The sequence below is a fragment of the Odontomachus brunneus genome, unplaced genomic scaffold, assembly GCF_010583005.1.
Source record: "Odontomachus brunneus isolate Ranch 3 - 2012 unplaced genomic scaffold, Obru_v1 Obru_scaffold_012, whole genome shotgun sequence".
In the NCBI taxonomy this organism is placed as follows: domain Eukaryota; kingdom Metazoa; phylum Arthropoda; class Insecta; order Hymenoptera; family Formicidae; genus Odontomachus; species Odontomachus brunneus.
Genome location: NW_022639462.1, coordinates 1,252,582 through 1,269,704, shown reverse-complemented (window position 1 = coordinate 1,269,704; position 17,123 = coordinate 1,252,582). Strand labels below are relative to the sequence as shown.

Below are 17,123 nucleotides of genomic sequence, written 5' to 3'. Positions count from 1 at the left end.
ATTAAAAGAAATTAATCAAGCTCTTTGCAATCTTTGATAATTGCAATCGGATCATCTGACGTGAGACAAGTTTCAAGTAATAACTATTAATACAGGTTCAACCCTTGTTTAAAGAGAGTTTGAGAATCTCAAATAATTAATAAACTGAAATAATATGTTATATAATTCTTTAAATAAAGAAGATAAAATATTAATATACTTTAAGTATGATACATTATTCTTTGTTGTTCGTGAGACGAATTCCTGGGGCCCGATGCTTGACGATGTACGAATGAGATACGCATGCGAAAATCTACAGTATACGTAACGTGAACTATACATTTTCGCATGCGTATCTCATTCGCATACCGTCAAGAATCGAGCTTTTGATCTGCTCATCATGAGACTGTAAGAGCAAGAGCAAGAGCAGACCATAGAATATTACAGTTAGATGGAAGATTATACTATTCTCTCCGGTCCAGATCTCACTTGCTCTACTCTCGTTATCGTAAGCACCCACTGTCAGTACTTTTAGCACTATTTCGGAAGGCAGCCTATAATTACCGGCCATAATGTTTCTAGTAATAGAGTGCATCCGGAGGAGGAATCTGAACACAGCCTAAGATGATCTTAAATATAAGATCTGACTATGAATACCGGCCTATGTCCAGTCTTAATTCAAGACCGTCTTATGCCCAATTTCTTCACCTCCGGTTAACTTTGTCTGCCAGTTATTCTATTGGAATTGACCAATCATATTTATGGTTGACAAGATTAACCAATCACGGTTGACATTTATCCGACAGATAAAGTTAACCGGAGGTGAAGAAATTGGGCATTAAGGCCCAGTTTCACAATCTCCGTTTAACTTTAACTACCGATTAAGTCTCAGTGATTGGTTAATTCTGATTAACTCTTCTTAACGGTAAATGCGACTGTTCAAGTCCAATGGAATAATCGGTCAGTTAAGTTAACTTGAGGCTGTGGAACTGAGCCTAAGTAATATCTTAAGATGTGAATATGGCTCTGTGATTGGTTTATGACATCTTAAAACAGTACTTAAGATAATCTTAAATATAAGATCTAACTATGAATTCCGCCCTATGACCGTATTGTATACTATCCCTAAGCGCTCTAGGATAAGGTCCGTTTGGCGCTGCGAGTGCTTCAGCACGACGGATAGACCAATCGTATTGCTTTATTTGATGCTTCGAAGCATATGCAATGTCGAACGGACCTTGTTCCTAGTTCGATTCAGCAAAAATGTCCGCGACTAGGGATTTTTAATAATAGCCTCGAGCAATTTCGGGCAGTGGCCTTCGTTGACATCGTCACCCTGCGACCGACGATTAACGCGGCTCGCTGTATGTTATTAATGATTAACCGGGCGTTTTAAAACAATTGTAGTATTATTACGTCATCGTGCGCTGTGTTCGCGTACGCGCTAGTGTTAACGGTAGTTTCGTGGTGCTGCCGCTTTTTTTTCGACCGCGCCGGTTTCTCATAGTCGTCATCGTCGTCGTCGCTGCCGCCGTCGTCGTCGTCGTCGCTGCCGCCGTCGTCGTCGTCGTCGTGGTCGTTAACGTCGTTGTCGCCGTCTCGTCGATCGCGCATCACACTTTGGTTAGGAAGAGGGAGATTGATTCCGGCGATGGGAAACGTCCATACCTGCGGCCCGAACGAGGCGCTCGTCGTGTCAGGTATGTGTGTGTGCTCTGAATTTTTTGACGCCCGTCAATTCACACACGCGCTGCCTCAAGCACTGCGACATGTGATTTCGGAGCTGCTTTGCTTGACGTGTCGGAGATATCGGTCTGTCATCGTCACGTTATCCAGTGACGATTGATTGATTAATGGCTTCTCTTACGCTAAGTAAAAAGATTTGAGCTCGCGCCCGTGCAGCTCACCTCGTAAGACATTTGGAAGTTTTATCTAGGGAAAACAAAGAAAGATATGGAGTGATACTGTGATGCCATCAGAGATTACTGTAATTAAATGGCATAGGATGTATATTCTGCGGAAAAAAGGTCGAGAGTTGGCGTTATGTAGATAAAAGTCAGACTATAAAAAGATGGTTTGAAGAATTAGGAAGCGACATAGTGAGGAAAAGTAGAAAAGGATCTGGAGTGATGAGTTAAATGAGGTAAAAGGCAATATTTTGAGGAAACTGTAGAAAGAGAGACAAGAGATTGAGCAATTAAAGAGAAAAAAAGATAGAAGTAAGGGTAAAAATGTGTAAGATGTTAAGAGATTATGATGAAGATGTAAAAAAGTCGAGAAGTAACAGTACAATGTTGTGATAGTAGATAGGTAAATTGGAATAAGATAGAAATAGATTGGGTAATGTAATGACCGTGATAAATGGGTAATAGTAACAAATAAATGTAACAATTAACAGTACAAGTAAAAATGATAAGTAAAAGAATAAAAATTGCAAAATGTACAGATTGTAACTGCTGTGATATTAGGATAAAATGCAAGTAGAAAAATATAAGACGTAAATAAGTGAGCGTAGTTAATGTTTTGCAAACCAAGTTGCTTTAGCAATGTGGCTGAAATCATAAAATATGAAATTAAGTGGGAGGGGGATATTCATTGGAAAAGAAGAAGAGGAAACTTATTTTTTGTATCTCTTGCATCTGATCCAATTTCTGGGGAAATAAATTTTCCAAGTGTATAAGGTCACTATTTGCTAAATTACTAGAACTCTGTAATTCCGGAAAATGATAATGTGAACTTCGAGGCGATAAAATACAGACGTGTTTATTTATTAATTTTCATTATCTCGAGATTGTTTTCCTATGTGAGATTGTGCGATTAGATACTCTTTACCTCGAATCTTGTGACGATTCTATCGTCCTCGAAAGTTTTCTTGAAAGTCGTCTTGCTAAAATGAATAACTCTTAGATCGCGGCCGCTTGCTCAAGCTAACGAGCTAACAGCTCAGCTTACATCGCGTATATCACTGTCAGATGACGCACTGCAGATTAGTGGGTCTCTTTCAGTACATCATGCACGTCCACATTTGATTGTAACAATTTATCTTATTACTATTAGGATTCAGCATATTATCATGAATCTAGACTTTTTAATATATTGCAAAAGCAGTTTGCCGGCAGAAATAACATGTTACGAGATGAAAAATCTGTTAAAATCATATATTGAAGATAATAGTTATGTAACATTATGTACACGTGAGAGGAAGTTAACAATGATCACATCATTCAGCCATTCTGCGCAACAATTTTGTAATTAAGTCTTGTATATGCAACACGTAAAATGTTTTTCAAGTATGTATGAATATTTACTTAGTATGACGTTTCAAGAAATAATTGGAAACACGCTATTTTTTGCTGCGTACGATACGCTCAAATTGATGTCATGAGATCTGCGAGAAACAGTTTCTTCGATTTTAAAAACTTCTTTTAAAAACGTAGCAAAACATTTTTCCTCTAGAATTTCGAGCGTTATATTCGCGTCGCGCCGATTTTGCTGGGAAATAGGCGGGAAGAGGAATTATGACTCATCTCCCCCTTTTACGTCACGACTTAAACGTACCGTTGACAGGCAATAGCATCGTCTGTTATTGGATGATATTCAATTTGTGTTTTTCTCGCTTCTAATCGTTTCTCCCATCATCAATTTACTTGCGAGCATTTGCGAACATGTAGCACACAATATAGTGTAAAAACGCATGCAATTCTTGTGATTAAAAAATTGTGTCAGTGGCATCGGTACGATCGATACGGCCGGCCGTGTAGAATAAATATCCTTGAGTGGCAATCATTCTACTATGCGCACTATGTTAATGTTTACTGCTGGCTATAACAGCAGTAATAAGTCGGTAATAACTCGAGTTTGATGCTGATGGTGTGCTTGAAAAATGGTTCCATAATATAAATTGTTGACTCGCAAAAAGAGAGAAGGGAGAGGGAGATAGAACGAGCGAACGAGCGAACTCCTAAAACTTTTGATCGATTTGGACTAACTCTTGCATAATTATTTTCGAAGTTTCTGCGGGAAATTTAAACTACCTTATGAAAATTGAACACTGTACTCTCTCTTCTTTCACCCTTTTGACATTTTGTGTCAACGGACAACGCGAGGTAGAAATAGAAAGACAGAGATAGAGAGATACATACACGGAGAGAAGAAATATATCTAAAAAAATCTTTTTTAATATTTATATTTGGTGTACTAATAACATATTTACTAAACCTAAATCTTTTTATTTAAATAAAATAAACAATAGTTTTTATGAGAAGCTATAGTTTTAAGAGAATGTATATTTCCTTATTTGAAAAATATTTCCTCAGTATAAAAATATATACATTAATATACGTAAATATGTTACTCACTGAACAAATATTTCTTTTATTTCTTAGATATTTTTCCTCTTACATAGTGTATATCGATATAATCGCGCTTGCGCTACATTTACACTGCAAGGAATATCAGAACTGCGTTGTCTTGTAGAATCTCTGTGTGCGATCGCTTGTGATTTGCGTCGATATCGGAAGTAAAAGTTGCATGAGAATTACTCTTCAACTTAGCAGCGTACTTCGCACATTCGTATTTGCGTGAGTTCGTCATTCGACAGTCGATAACACTTTGAACTTTCACATTCCGGATTCCAAGATTACATGTTATCCGGCTTTTTGTTGATAGTTTGTATATACGTCGAGTAGGGACCCGCACACACATCACACACGCACACACACACACACACACACGAATGAAGATACACATGCCGCGCTTAGGCGCACCTCTTTTTATACTTCAGAAAAGACATAATAATAGAGAAACGTATTCAGCATATTCAGTAATGGTCGAGCAATTGCTGTAAATAATAGTAGAAAAAGATTAATATTAGAGTAAAACGTCCAGTAGCCGGCATTCGTTTTCAGCACTTGTTTTCGGCATTTTTTTTCGAATTTCATCAAGTATTAAAATGCATGAGGATTTATTAATTATTTTCCAATTACTTAGTAATTATTATATATTATTTGTTTATTGGTTTTCTTTTAAATCCTCGTATATCTAATAATATCCGCGCAAGATGTGTTGAGAACAGATAGAGTGTCGACTATTAGACGTTTATTCCTATTATAACATGACTTGTCGCTACTGTGTATTTTAGTCCTGGAAAAATCGACGTAAAGTTGTCCATTAAAATCGCCGGAATTTCTCTCCTAGAGAGAACGGGACGATATATTTTCACAATTTCACATATTTTTCACATTTTTTTTTTTAGTTCACGATGATTATGTCGTTTTCTGTTTTACTCCCAACAAAATTCCCCAAGTTTCTTTGTACGTGTAGTGTCTCATTCCGCACTCTTCCAAGTTTCCTTAATCATGTCCGCGGCTTTCTCGCCGATCATATAAATACCCGCGTTTACGTGACCGTTGGGTATTGTGGGCATAATCGAGGCGTCTGCCACTCGTAGCCTTTGAACGCCGTACACCTTCAGCTGCGGATCTACAACCGCGTAAGGATCCGTCTGCGGTCCCATTTTCACGGTTCCTACTTCATGATTCATCATAGATGGCAGATGCTTGATGGCGCATCTCCAGTAATCGTCGGAAGCGAACTCGAACTGTCGGCAGCCTGGTATTTTAAGGTTGTGCAGTCGGCTGCCGTAAGCCTGGAAAGCCTCGGTCTTAGAAATGTTGATAGCGTGTTTCACTCCCTCCAGGATGATCTCGAGGTCCGCCGGATGGCTGAAGAAGTTCGGATCCATCTTGGGCGGATCGAACGGGCTTTTCGATTTTAATGTGAGACGGCCGATGCTTCTTGGATATTGGACGATGGGCCAGATTGACCAGGCGTCTTTACCTTCGATAGGCTTAAAAACCGCATTGTACACGTCATCTGTGATTCTCAGGGCCTTCTTCAGGATTATGCCGTTGTCCGAGTGTATGGAACCGGATACGAATAGGAGCTCGATGTCCGGTTTCTCATCGATAGCGTACTTAGTCTTAATGAATGCCAACGCCTCGGCGCCACCTGGTACTGTCATTATACCGTCCTTCAATAGAAAATATTCCAGCGCCACGCTGGGAGTGATTCTGCTTTGCAACAGAGACACGCTCTGGTTTACCAGGAAAGTCAGTCCCAGGAAACCGATGTGCTCGTACATATTGTAGCCGACCTTGGAGTCCTGTATTATCGGGATATCCAGTTCCTCCAAATGATCCTTGGGCCCGATCCCCGAAAGCATCAGCAATTTGGCTGAGTCGATCGTACCGGCCGAGAGTACGACTTCCTTCGTACTTAACACTTGCTTTGACATGCCGTTTTTGACATATTCGACACCGTATGCGCGCTTTTTGTCGTCAATTAGCACTTTCGTCACCCTAGCGCCGGTAATGATGTTCAAATTCGGGCGATCGATTATGTCGAGGTAAGCCCTGGCCGCGCTGCAACGCGTTCCGTGGTCCATGTTCACCTGAATATATGAGAAACCTACTTGATTCTGGCCGTTATAGTCCACGACGTCATAGCCGAGCTCTTGACCAGCTTTCAGGTATGCGGTCGCCAGCTTCGTGTGGTAGGGCGCGTGTTCTACACACAGATAGCCGTCTTCATTGTGATACGCGGAGTTCTTGACACCTGAATACATAAGAACTTGAATTATATATCGTCAACAAGCCCTAGTTTCTCACGCGTACAGTTTTTCTCTCAACCTAGGAAGATTTAGGGCCGATTTTTCCGATCTCTTGGTAAGGGAGAACAGACACGTATGATTTAACTGTCAGTTAGTTAGCTTACCAAAAAGTTGGAAAATCGGCCCCTAGAAGGAACAGTCGTTCGGTATCATGCAAAACGAACCTACCTGATACTTTGAACCTTTCGCTTTTCTTAAAATACGGGAGAACATCCATGTAGGACCAGCCGTCGTTGCCTAGACTAGCCCATGTGTCATAGTCGTGCTTGTTACCGCGCGTGTGAATCATGTAGTTCAAAGTACTCGTTCCGCCTAAGGCCCTGCCACGTGGCCAGGAGCACTGCTGATTGATCATTCCTAAACAAGCGTCCTTCTGCGGCTCTACATTGTATCCCCAGTTGTAATCGGTTAATTGGAAATAACCAACCATTATCGGGATCCTGTTGAGTAGGTTTTGCTGGAATCCCGCTTCCAATAACAGGATCTTCCATTTCCTATTCTCCGACAGACGATTAGCTATCGCGGATCCTGCCGATCCGGCTCCTACAACGATGAAGTCGTACTTCTCGCTACTCGTGAATCCAGAATTTTCTTTGACTGGTTGGACGTAGTTTTTAACGATGTCCAGGAAAGTATAACCGCTACAAACCGAAGCGGTGGTGATGATGAGTGTCAGCAGAATCCTCATACTGTACTGTAATGTTCAACTGTAACGTTCTGTAATGCAATGGGGCTTCAGACAGGTTTCTTATATAGGGACGATATATCGCGAGTAATCGCATTCCGTGTGTTAAATATTTTCATTGAAGTCACGTATCCTCAAACTGAACGAGTGGCTGTTATGTGTGCGAAGAGCTATTTTTAATCGGTTTTTTAAGATAAAAAGTTTTTAAAAATATTAAGGAATAATATTGAATTTGACACATATAATATTGAATATTGTGACGCATATATAATATTAAATATTGAATATTATATAATATTGAATTTGACGCATAACAAAATTTAAAGAATTTAATATTAGAAAAATATTTAATTTAAGAAGACATATCTAGTATGCGTGCAAAAAACGCATAAATGATCATATAAATATTACACAAAATATCTCCTAACGTATCTTGTATCTATGAAAAAAATGATGAATGATGAAAAAAACATATAGCAAGTTTTTTTGGTAATTAGAGGCGTCTCTTGTAGATTTCAAGATCTATAAGTGGACGAAACATTTCGAAACTTCCGTATTCATTTGTCAACCGTGGATCTTCGTATGAATATATTAACATTGGCAACGTATGAATATATTAACATACACAACAAGATGGCTATGATTGGCTACAATCGATCCGCTCTGTTTAGTCTAAATACTAGAGACAGAAATAAATATACACTATTTAACTTTAATTTATATAGTTTATTCTTTTCTTTCAGCTGCACTGCTGCTGAAAATTAAGCCATAATGGCATTAATATTACGGCTGATATGTTTTCAACATATTTTATGCGTACATATTACTGAACGCATTGGAACTCGTACATTTTTTGCTTAAGTAATTGTGATTGATTGTAAAATAGGCAGATGTTCTGCAAGATTTGCAATAATCTCTCTAAAAAAGGTTATGTTATAAAGGTTTTCCCAAGAAATCTAAAACGTCAACGTCTAATGGACGCACCCTTTATTTTGACATTAATGTCATTTTTTTATGCATTTTGATATCATTTCCATCTCTATATTTTTAATTATTTTTCTATTCTAATTTTGTTTATTGCTATATTGCATTAGAAAGACTTTTTAATAATTTAGTTCATAATAATATATAATAATTAATCTCAATGAGAAAAAAAATATTTATTATTGCAAAAACATACTAAATTAATATTTTATAACTATCATTTTAAATAAAGAGGATTGTTTTTTCATATTTCGTTTTATTTTATTTATTTTACTTCATTATGTCACTTTATTTATTTATTGTAAATAAATTATAAAATAGTAATAATTATATACAAAACATATTGATAAATTAGTAATATGGTTATATAAAATAAAATTTTGTAAATATATTATTTTTTGTAACTATCCAATTTTGCATTTTAATATAAGTAGATAATAAAGTAGATTATAAAAAATTATAATTATAATGACAAAACTACTTATTATTAGCTTTGAAACGTTTACTTTTTAAAAATTGTGTTACAATTTAAGATTAATTTAATTTATGTATTTGAAATTTGAAAATCAACAGGAACACACTAAAAATGATCGACCAATCAAAAGTGGCCTTTTCGTGACTAATCTCTGATTATAGTATCTCTAATTGACGTATGTTAATGACATCTTTTATGATATATCCTTTAACGAAAATTTTTCCAAATTTCTATGAAAAAATAGATGTTATCGTCCTCGAGATGAATGAAACAAGTCATGAAATTTACTCTGTATGTACGCACCATAATCCCGTTTCTGGCATGCGCGTGAACGTAACGTACATGTCGCAATTACTTTCTCAGATCTTTTTCACGTGCTTATATGCGATGAGATGTACTTGGGGGCTCTGAAGTTGCATAATCTCTTTGTAATTTCGTAATACATACCGTTCGAGATTTTAACAGGTCACCAGAACGTCGTTTTTTACGTTTGATTGGTCCACGGTCGCCCTTCTTGCGCACAGCCGGCTGTGAGGATGTTGCCTTTGACGCGGTATAACGACTTCTCCGTCGTTCTTCAGGTGTCGACCACTTTCCGTTTGAACCTACCAGAGAAATACACTTTCTCGCTCACGTAATGCTCACTTAACCGCCTTGTAATGTCCAGTTTGTATTCGTATCGAGAACCCCTCCTTCAGCTACCGCACTTTATATGCTGAAACTCTTTATAACCCCCTTTATGTATACTACTTGCATCTGTCCTACGTGCATTGAGACATTGAGATCGATATCGTGTTGTTAATAGTTGGAAATATAATTAGTCTATTATCAATCTATGTATTAAGGTGAATCGTACATCGTCGATGTGTAATATTTGTACAAATTCTTCACGATACAAAAACCCGATATTTTATAAAATTTTATGCGGCTTTATTGTAAAACAGTAATACACTTTTTTTATTACAAATATATAAAACAGAAGAAAACCACGTAAGTGGCGTTAACGAATAAATTGACAAAATATAAATATTTTTTTCCATATTTACGTGAAGATTTCTCTGGCCTACTTTTAACCTCTGTTTAAAACTGTCAGTGTGTACTCGAAACTTTTTATATAACGTCCCGAATATGCACCATAAAATCAGCTTACTTGAACTTACGAACTTTCATTATTTCGCACATGATCTCACGAGAGAGTGTATCATTAAATGGAATAATATTTTAGATATGAAATAAATATAAATAAATAAATAAATATATTAATAAATATGTATATTTATTTATATATTTAAATTTAGTTTATATCTAAAATGTTACTCACATTATATACACTGTAAAAACTGATGTGTTAAATTTAATATTTCATGTATCCTAAATCATCCACTTTCATTTATGTGTAAATTTAACACAAAACAAATGTGGTAAAAAGTAATACTCATAATATGTAACAAATTTACACAAGAATTTAACACTTGAATACTGTCAGGAATCACAGTTTTTGTTAAATTGACATATGTATAATGTTAAATTAACTAAAATAAAACGTTACTTTAATAAAATGTTACTTTAATATTTGAGAAAAATATTAATCTATGATTTTGATGAGATGAAAATGTTAAATTGACATGATCTATGTCTGACATATTAAGTATGTCAATTTAATACAACCTGTGATTTCTAACAGTATTCAAGTGTTAAATTCTTGTGTCAATTTTTTCCATATTATGTGTGTTACTTTTTAATACATTTATTTTGTGTTAAATTTACACATAAATAAGAGTGAATGATTTGGGATACATGAAATGTGTTAAATTTAACACATCAGTTTTTACAGTGTATATATATACTTATATATATATATATATTGAATATAGTATTAATTAAAATAAAACAAACAACCTCCCTTGCAGAACAGTGAACACAGAATTTCGCTTAGTCTTTGCAGTCCACGCACGATCGACTCTTATATATCTGCTTACATAACGACTTTTCGCCCCTCCTCCCAAGAATTTTTAGTATCCTACGTGTTTCTCATTTAAATACCATATATTAGATGTGGTAATCAATTATCAAAGCGATTTTTACGCAATGTGAAAGAATATCTTAAAAGTTCACTTTATCTAAATCCTTCAGTGTATGTAAAAAATTGCAATTATTTTATTAGGATCATGAATTCTCGGAGTATCTTCATTTATTCTTGATTATATTAATTAGTTTCTCGACGATCACGAAAACTAAATATGGGTAAAAAATTTATCCAGACCAACTTTTCAAACGTTACTGTTCTTAAAAATATGTATTTTGTTTTGTCACTAAAACTTCTTTTATCACATCAAATCGTAAAAACATTAAAGGCCTATTGTCCCACCTTCTTTGTAAGCTACGAAAACAAGTTTTATGTTCGCCGATAGAATCTCAAGTAGCATATACTAGTATCATATACTAGTGTGCCATTCGCTCAACGTGGTTCTCTGACATCGACCTGTTGTAAAATATTATGTATTAATTCTAAATCTCTCTCTCTCTCTCTCTCTCTCTCTCTCTCTCTCTCTCTCTCTCTCTCTCTCTCTTCTCTCTGAATATTAGCAAGTTATGTAAAAGTTGCGTAAAATCTAAACATGAATAAATTTTACCCAGTATATTTTTATTTGCTTATGACTTTTGGAAAGAATTATTGAAATTTAATTATTTTTTTCGATGTACAAAATATCGAGGGATAGGAATCTATTAGGGCCGATTGTTCCAACTTCTTGGTAAGCTACCTGACAGTTAAATCATATATTATATATCTTCCTTTTTTTCCTCAAATTGGACACAGATAGACACATGATTTAACTGCTAGGTAGCTTACAAAGAAATTGGAACAATAGGCCTTTAATGTTTTTACAATTTGATGTGATAAAAGAAGTTCTAGTGACAAAACAAAACACATATTTTTAAGAACAGTAAATATGTATTTTGTTTTGTCACTAGAACTTCTTTTATCACATCAAATCGTAAAAACATTAAAGGCCTATTGTCCCACCTTCTTTGTAAGCTACGAAAACAAGTTTTATGTTCGCCGATAGAATCTCAAGTAGCATATACTAGTATCATATACTAGTGTGCCACTCGCTCAACGTGGTTCTCTGACATCGACCTGTTGTAAAATATTATGTTTGAAAAGTTGGTCTGGATGAATTTTTTACCCATATTTAGGATTTTAGAGTTAACTGGAAAATAGTTAAATAACTTGCATACTCTAATGCGCCTCGGTGTCAATGCACACTTGCAAATAAGGCCCGATCTACAATAGATGGAGTAAGGAATAGCAGTAGGAGTAAGACGAAATGGAAATAATTTATTTCGCTTAGGCCCGATCTACAATAAAGTTTGTCTGTCTACATCACATGGAGTAAGCCTGAATTAAGTAGTAAGAGTTGGAGTAAGGGAGTAAATAAATTATATTAGATCGGGCCTAATACTCGCTGCGAGTATCTTTAATATGAAGTCGAAACACGTAGGATACTAAATATGGGTAAAAAATTCATCCGGACTAACTTTTCAAATGTTACTGTTCTTAAAAATATGTGTTTTGTTTTGTCACTAGAACTTCTTTTATCACATCAAATCGTAAAAACATTAAAGACCTATTGTTCCAACCTCTTTGTAAGCTACCTAGCAGTTAAATCATGTGTGTATCTCTTGAGGAAAATTCCAATTTGAGGAAAAAACGAAGATATATACAGGGTGTAACAAAAGTATCAGTACTCCTAAATAAATTTCCAGGATCGTATTTTCCGAGAAAATCATTCAGACAAAAGTTGCATAGTTTTGACCTAGCGATTCGATGGTGACCTTGTCTTTGACCTCGAGGTCATTTTTCGAAGTCATTTCAAGGTCAACTTTTTTTTTTTAATGGAAACCCCCATTTTTTATTCCAGAATCGGAAAGAGCGGAAAAATTTACATTCAGATATGTATTTGACCCATGGGTCCAAGGGACCCCTCAAGGTCATTTCAAGCTCACATTATTTGAGCATAGTAATGAATCACGAGGCAGGTGGCTTGGTGAGAAACGTTTTAGACAAAAGATTTAAGGTTTTGACCAAGCGATTAGATGGTGACCTTGTCTTTGACCTTGAGGTCATTTTTCGAGGTCATTTCCGTTTAAAAGTTCATAGTTGACCTTGAAAAGACTTCTCAGGATGTGTCAAAGGTCGAAGTCAAGGTCACCAACGAATATCCCGTTCGAAACCCTACAACTTTCGTCCAAAACATTTATCTCGAACATTAAAAAAAAATTGACCTCGAAATGACCTCGAAAAATGACCTCGAGGTCAAAGACAAGGTCACTATCGAATCGCTAGGTCAAACCTATGCAACTTTTGTCTGAATGATTTTCTCGGAAAATGCGATCCTGGAAATTAATTTAGAAGTACTGATACCTTTGTTACACCCTGTATATGATTTAACAGGTAGCTTACCAAGAAGTTGGAACAATCGGCCCTAATAGATTCCTATTCCTCGATATTTTCTACATCGAAAAAGTTTTAGCAGTAGGATCTTCCATTTTGCGTGTATTGGAGTGGTGGTACAGTGTCATCGTCATTATTCTCACTGTACACTTTCAGTAAGCATCGGAATCGAACTTTTTATATTCGCGAAGAGTATTATGTGCTAATTGCGAGCCAAAGTTTATACATTTATCATGTTTATCGAGGCTCTTATATCGACGACTTAGGTCTTGACGTTCTTAACATTGTCGAAGTATTTTGGTAACATTGACACCGTTAGCCAACAAATTTTCCCAACCGCGACTTTTTGTTTCAATAGTATCAGAGTTGTCCAATCGGAAAAACCGAAGTACTGGTAGCACATCTGACGTACTTCGGGATCTCTTGAGCGAGTTTGGTTCTGCCATGCTTTCTGTAGATGCTTGATGTAGTGTGATTTCATTGTAGAGCCATTCGATTGTGCGAGAATATCAGGCTGATCTTACCGATGATACTAAGAAGCTACAGAATACATAGAAACTCATTTAAATGCTAACTAATTTTTTAACCTTTTGAATGTCATAACTGCTCACAAATTGTAGCTGCCAATTAAGCGTTAACATAAATAACAACTAATTGCACGTTGATGCATAACTCGCTGCGTCATAGAGTTCTAACATACAATTAAATAAGTCTAAGTTATTGTCTAATTTATGTAAATGTATGAACACGTCTATCATTCGTAGAAAACGTAATCTGTGGCACTTCCGAGATCATAGAGTGTAGCTGGAAAATGGTGTATAAAATTTTACTTTGGTGAAATCGTAACTATATAACAGGATGACGCAAAAGAAGGAAACTGGTTTAAAAAATTAACTTTTCCAATGTAATTTTTCTTTTTTTTTTTTATTTTTAAATCTTATAAAGGAGATCAGGGCAAATAATCACGAAAAGATACACGATTGCCCAATGAACAAAAATCATAGAATTTTATTTTCAAAGAATACTTTCGAGTTGATGTGTAGTTGTGGGTTCTCCTCGACACTTTCCCATATACGTTGAATATTCTCTTCACTTCAGGCAGTGGTCTTCCGATTTTTGGCAGATCCTCTACTGAACCCTGCTGCTGAAACCGTTCCACCAATCGTTAATTTCCACTAGTCATGAGAATGAAATGTAGATTTCTTACATTGAAATGGCGGCAATAGTCTCGTTGTGTCTGTATTATCGAATGTTGATTTTGAAAATTCTATGATTTTTGTTCGCTGGGCAATTCGCTGGGTATCTTTCCATAATTATTTTTCCTGATCTCCTTTATAAGGTCTGAAAAGAAAAAGGAAAAGAAAAATTAAATTAAAAAAGTTATGAATTTCTTAAAAACCAGTTTGCTTTTTTTGCGTCACTTTACACACACACACACACACACACACACACACACACACACACACACACACATTAAAATTTATATTTTTAATGTAATAATCTACCTTGTTTTTAAACAAATAGAGATTCACTATATTGTTTTAAGTATAAAAGAGTTGAGAAACGTTTTTTCATATATAATATGTTTTGATATACAATATAATTAATTATATACACAGAAGTTGATTCTCATACTATTAATGTATAGAATTTATTATATTTGATTTCCTATTTTTGTGTATAAGTACATAAATACATTTGTAACATAAAATTGTACTTTTTTAACATATTTATGTATCTTTTTGCACGAATCTCAACTTTTTTAACATGTTTATGTATCTTTTTACACATCTTATTACAACTTATTACATCTTATTACACTTTTTTTATTAAAAAGATGTGAAATTTTCATACTACTTTAATAAGATCAAATTTGGGTTGTGATAGAAGAGACATGATATGTTTAATACGTAAAATTTTTCTTTTTGTAAAATTAATACGGCGGTCATTTTTATAAATCAAATATTTCACCGTAAAAATACTCATATACACAAGCATACAAAACACGTACGTGTATGAAGAAACTGAACGGTTCCGTTTAATCGATATGATCATTGAAACGACAACAAAATACTTTAAAAGTTGTTGTGAAAGTGTAACGTAAAAGGTTGACTTATAGCAGAGCTCGGCATGCGTAACACATTTCGGCTAATTTTCGACTCTTGCTCCGCCTAGTATTAGTTCCTTTCATCACCTCGCAACCTACGCGCCGCTCGAAAGCAAGAGTCGAAAATCGGCCTAAATGTGCAACGTGTGCCGAGCTCTTATGTGAAAGAATACCATAAAAATACTTTAAATGATATTTTCCACAGCTCCGTGTTATATTCATTATTACATATTACACACTCTCTATTCGCGTTTTAGGTCTCTTATAAAAGTACAAGAATGGCCGCTAATATAAAGTAATAATAAGTTATTAATATAGTCAACAAGTTATTAATATAGTAACAACAAGTTATTAATATAGACGTTACATTTTGTTATATCCCCATTCTTCTTTGATCATGTCTACCAGTTTTTCGGCAATCATATAAACAGGTATATTCGTGTGGCCTGATATAATCTCCGGCATGATAGATGCGTCAGCCACTCGTAGACCTTGAATACCAATAACCTGAAAAACATATGTTATTAAGAAATCAATATATAGAATGTCTCACATTCTCCTCCGAGCATTTTGTGGTAGAACAGGTTACGATGAACAAAAGTCCTATACCGTTTTGCGATATTCGCGATAATTATCGAGATATTAATTGTAGAAAATTTGTGAATGATCATGCAGGATATGGTAAATGAGTTATAATAGCGACGACTGTTGTCGTGTACTTATACTTTAGGACAAATTGAACAAAAAAGTCCTCTACCATTTTGCAAATAATTACATAGATTTTTAATGATTAATTAAAGAAGATGAGTGCATTATCACGCAATAATCTTCTTTAATTAATAATTAAAAATCTATGTGTTTATTTGGAAAATGGTAGAGGACTTTTTTGTTCAATTTGACTTAAAGTATAAGTACACAACGGCAGTCGTCGTTACTCATTTACCATATTCTGCATGATCATTTACAAGTTTTCTACAATTAATATCTTGATAATTATTGCGAATATCGCAAAACGGTATAGGACTTATATGTTCATCTTAACCTGTTCTACGTTCCCATAAAATTCCCGGAGGAGAGTGTGAGACACCCTGTATATACACTGTAAAAACTGATGTGTTAAATTTAACATTTCATGTGTCCCAAAGCACTCACTCTCATTTATGTGTAAACTTAACATAAAACAAATGTGATAAAAAGTAACACGCATAATATGTAAAAAATTAACACAAGAATTTAACACTTCAGTACCGTCAGGAATCACAATTTGTGTTAAATTAACATATATATAATGTTAAATTAACTAAAATAACGTTACTTGAACATTTGAAAGAAGTATTAATCTACGGTTTTGATGAAATGAAAATGTTAAATTGACATAATCTATGTCTGACATATTAAATATGTCAATTTAACACAACCTGTGATTCCTAACGGTATTCAAGTGTTAGATTCTTGTTTTAATTTTTTCTATATTATGCGTATTACTTTTTAACACATTTGTTCTGTTAAATTTACACATAAATAAGAGTGTATGATTTAGAACATATGAAAGGTATTAAATTTAACACATCAGTTTTTACAGTGTGTATATATATATATATATATATATATATATATATATATATATATATACACACACTGTAAAAACTGATGACTTATATATATGTATATATATATATATATATAAATGCATGAACACACTGAGAGAGAGAGAATGAGAGAGAGAGAGAATGAGAGAGAGAGAGAATGAGAGAGAGATGGAGGGGG

General features: G+C 34.9%; 3 protein-coding genes across 6 annotated transcripts in view; 1 reads left to right on the top strand and 2 right to left on the bottom strand.

Annotated features, from left to right (window-relative positions):
- Positions 1-1,553: 1,553 nt before the first annotated feature.
- Positions 1,554-17,123, top strand: part of LOC116840845 (flotillin-2) — a 126,494-nt gene continuing 110,924 nt past the window's right edge. Inside the window, exon 1 of the mRNA XM_032808110.1 lies at positions 1,554-1,679. Within this exon, the coding sequence (XP_032664001.1) occupies positions 1,631-1,679 (49 nt within the window). The 5' untranslated portion in view covers positions 1,554-1,630. The remainder of the gene's footprint in view (positions 1,680-17,123) is intronic.
- LOC116840844 (glucose dehydrogenase [FAD, quinone]-like) lies at positions 2,717-11,297 on the bottom strand. Of its 2 annotated transcripts, XM_032808108.1 has the most exons (4): positions 10,693-11,297; positions 9,241-9,516; positions 6,818-7,366; positions 2,717-6,594 (listed from the first exon to the last, which is right to left on the bottom strand). In XM_032808108.1, exons 3-4 carry the CDS (start codon positions 7,335-7,337, stop codon positions 5,306-5,308), a joined length of 1,809 nt encoding a protein of 602 aa, XP_032663999.1. In that variant the 5' UTR covers positions 7,338-7,366; positions 9,241-9,516; positions 10,693-11,297; the 3' UTR covers positions 2,717-5,305. The 2 variants fall into 2 exon arrangements, with proteins under 2 accessions (XP_032663999.1, XP_032664000.1); XM_032808109.1 differs by lacking the exons at positions 9,241-9,516; positions 10,693-11,297 and having other exon boundaries at positions 6,818-8,465.
- LOC116840834 (glucose dehydrogenase [FAD, quinone]-like) overlaps positions 14,164-17,123 on the bottom strand; it is a 5,881-nt gene continuing 2,921 nt past the window's right edge. Inside the window, exons 2-4 of one of the 3 annotated variants that reach the window (XR_004377429.1) lie at positions 15,724-15,863; positions 14,457-14,590; positions 14,164-14,393 (exon numbers count right to left, since the gene is read on the bottom strand). Coding sequence is in view for 1 of the 3 variants with exons in the window: in XM_032808086.1 (XP_032663977.1) it covers positions 14,563-14,590; positions 15,724-15,863 (168 nt within the window). In the remaining 2 variants the exon portion in view is untranslated. Of the gene's footprint in view, positions 14,591-15,723; positions 15,864-17,123 lie in introns of all 3 variants that reach the window. The other 2 variants (XR_004377428.1, XM_032808086.1) reach the window with 2 other exon arrangements.

Bases quoted from the DNA above. Each gene is read 5' to 3' on its own strand.
- LOC116840844 (XM_032808108.1), bottom strand. From the start codon at position 7,337: ATGAGGATTCTGCTGACACTCATCATCACCACCGCTTCGGTTTGTAGC. The intron at 6,595-6,817 runs GTAGGTTCGTTT...TTATGTATTCAG, and splicing joins CGAAAGGTTCAAAGTATCAG to GTGTCAAGAACTCCGCGTAT.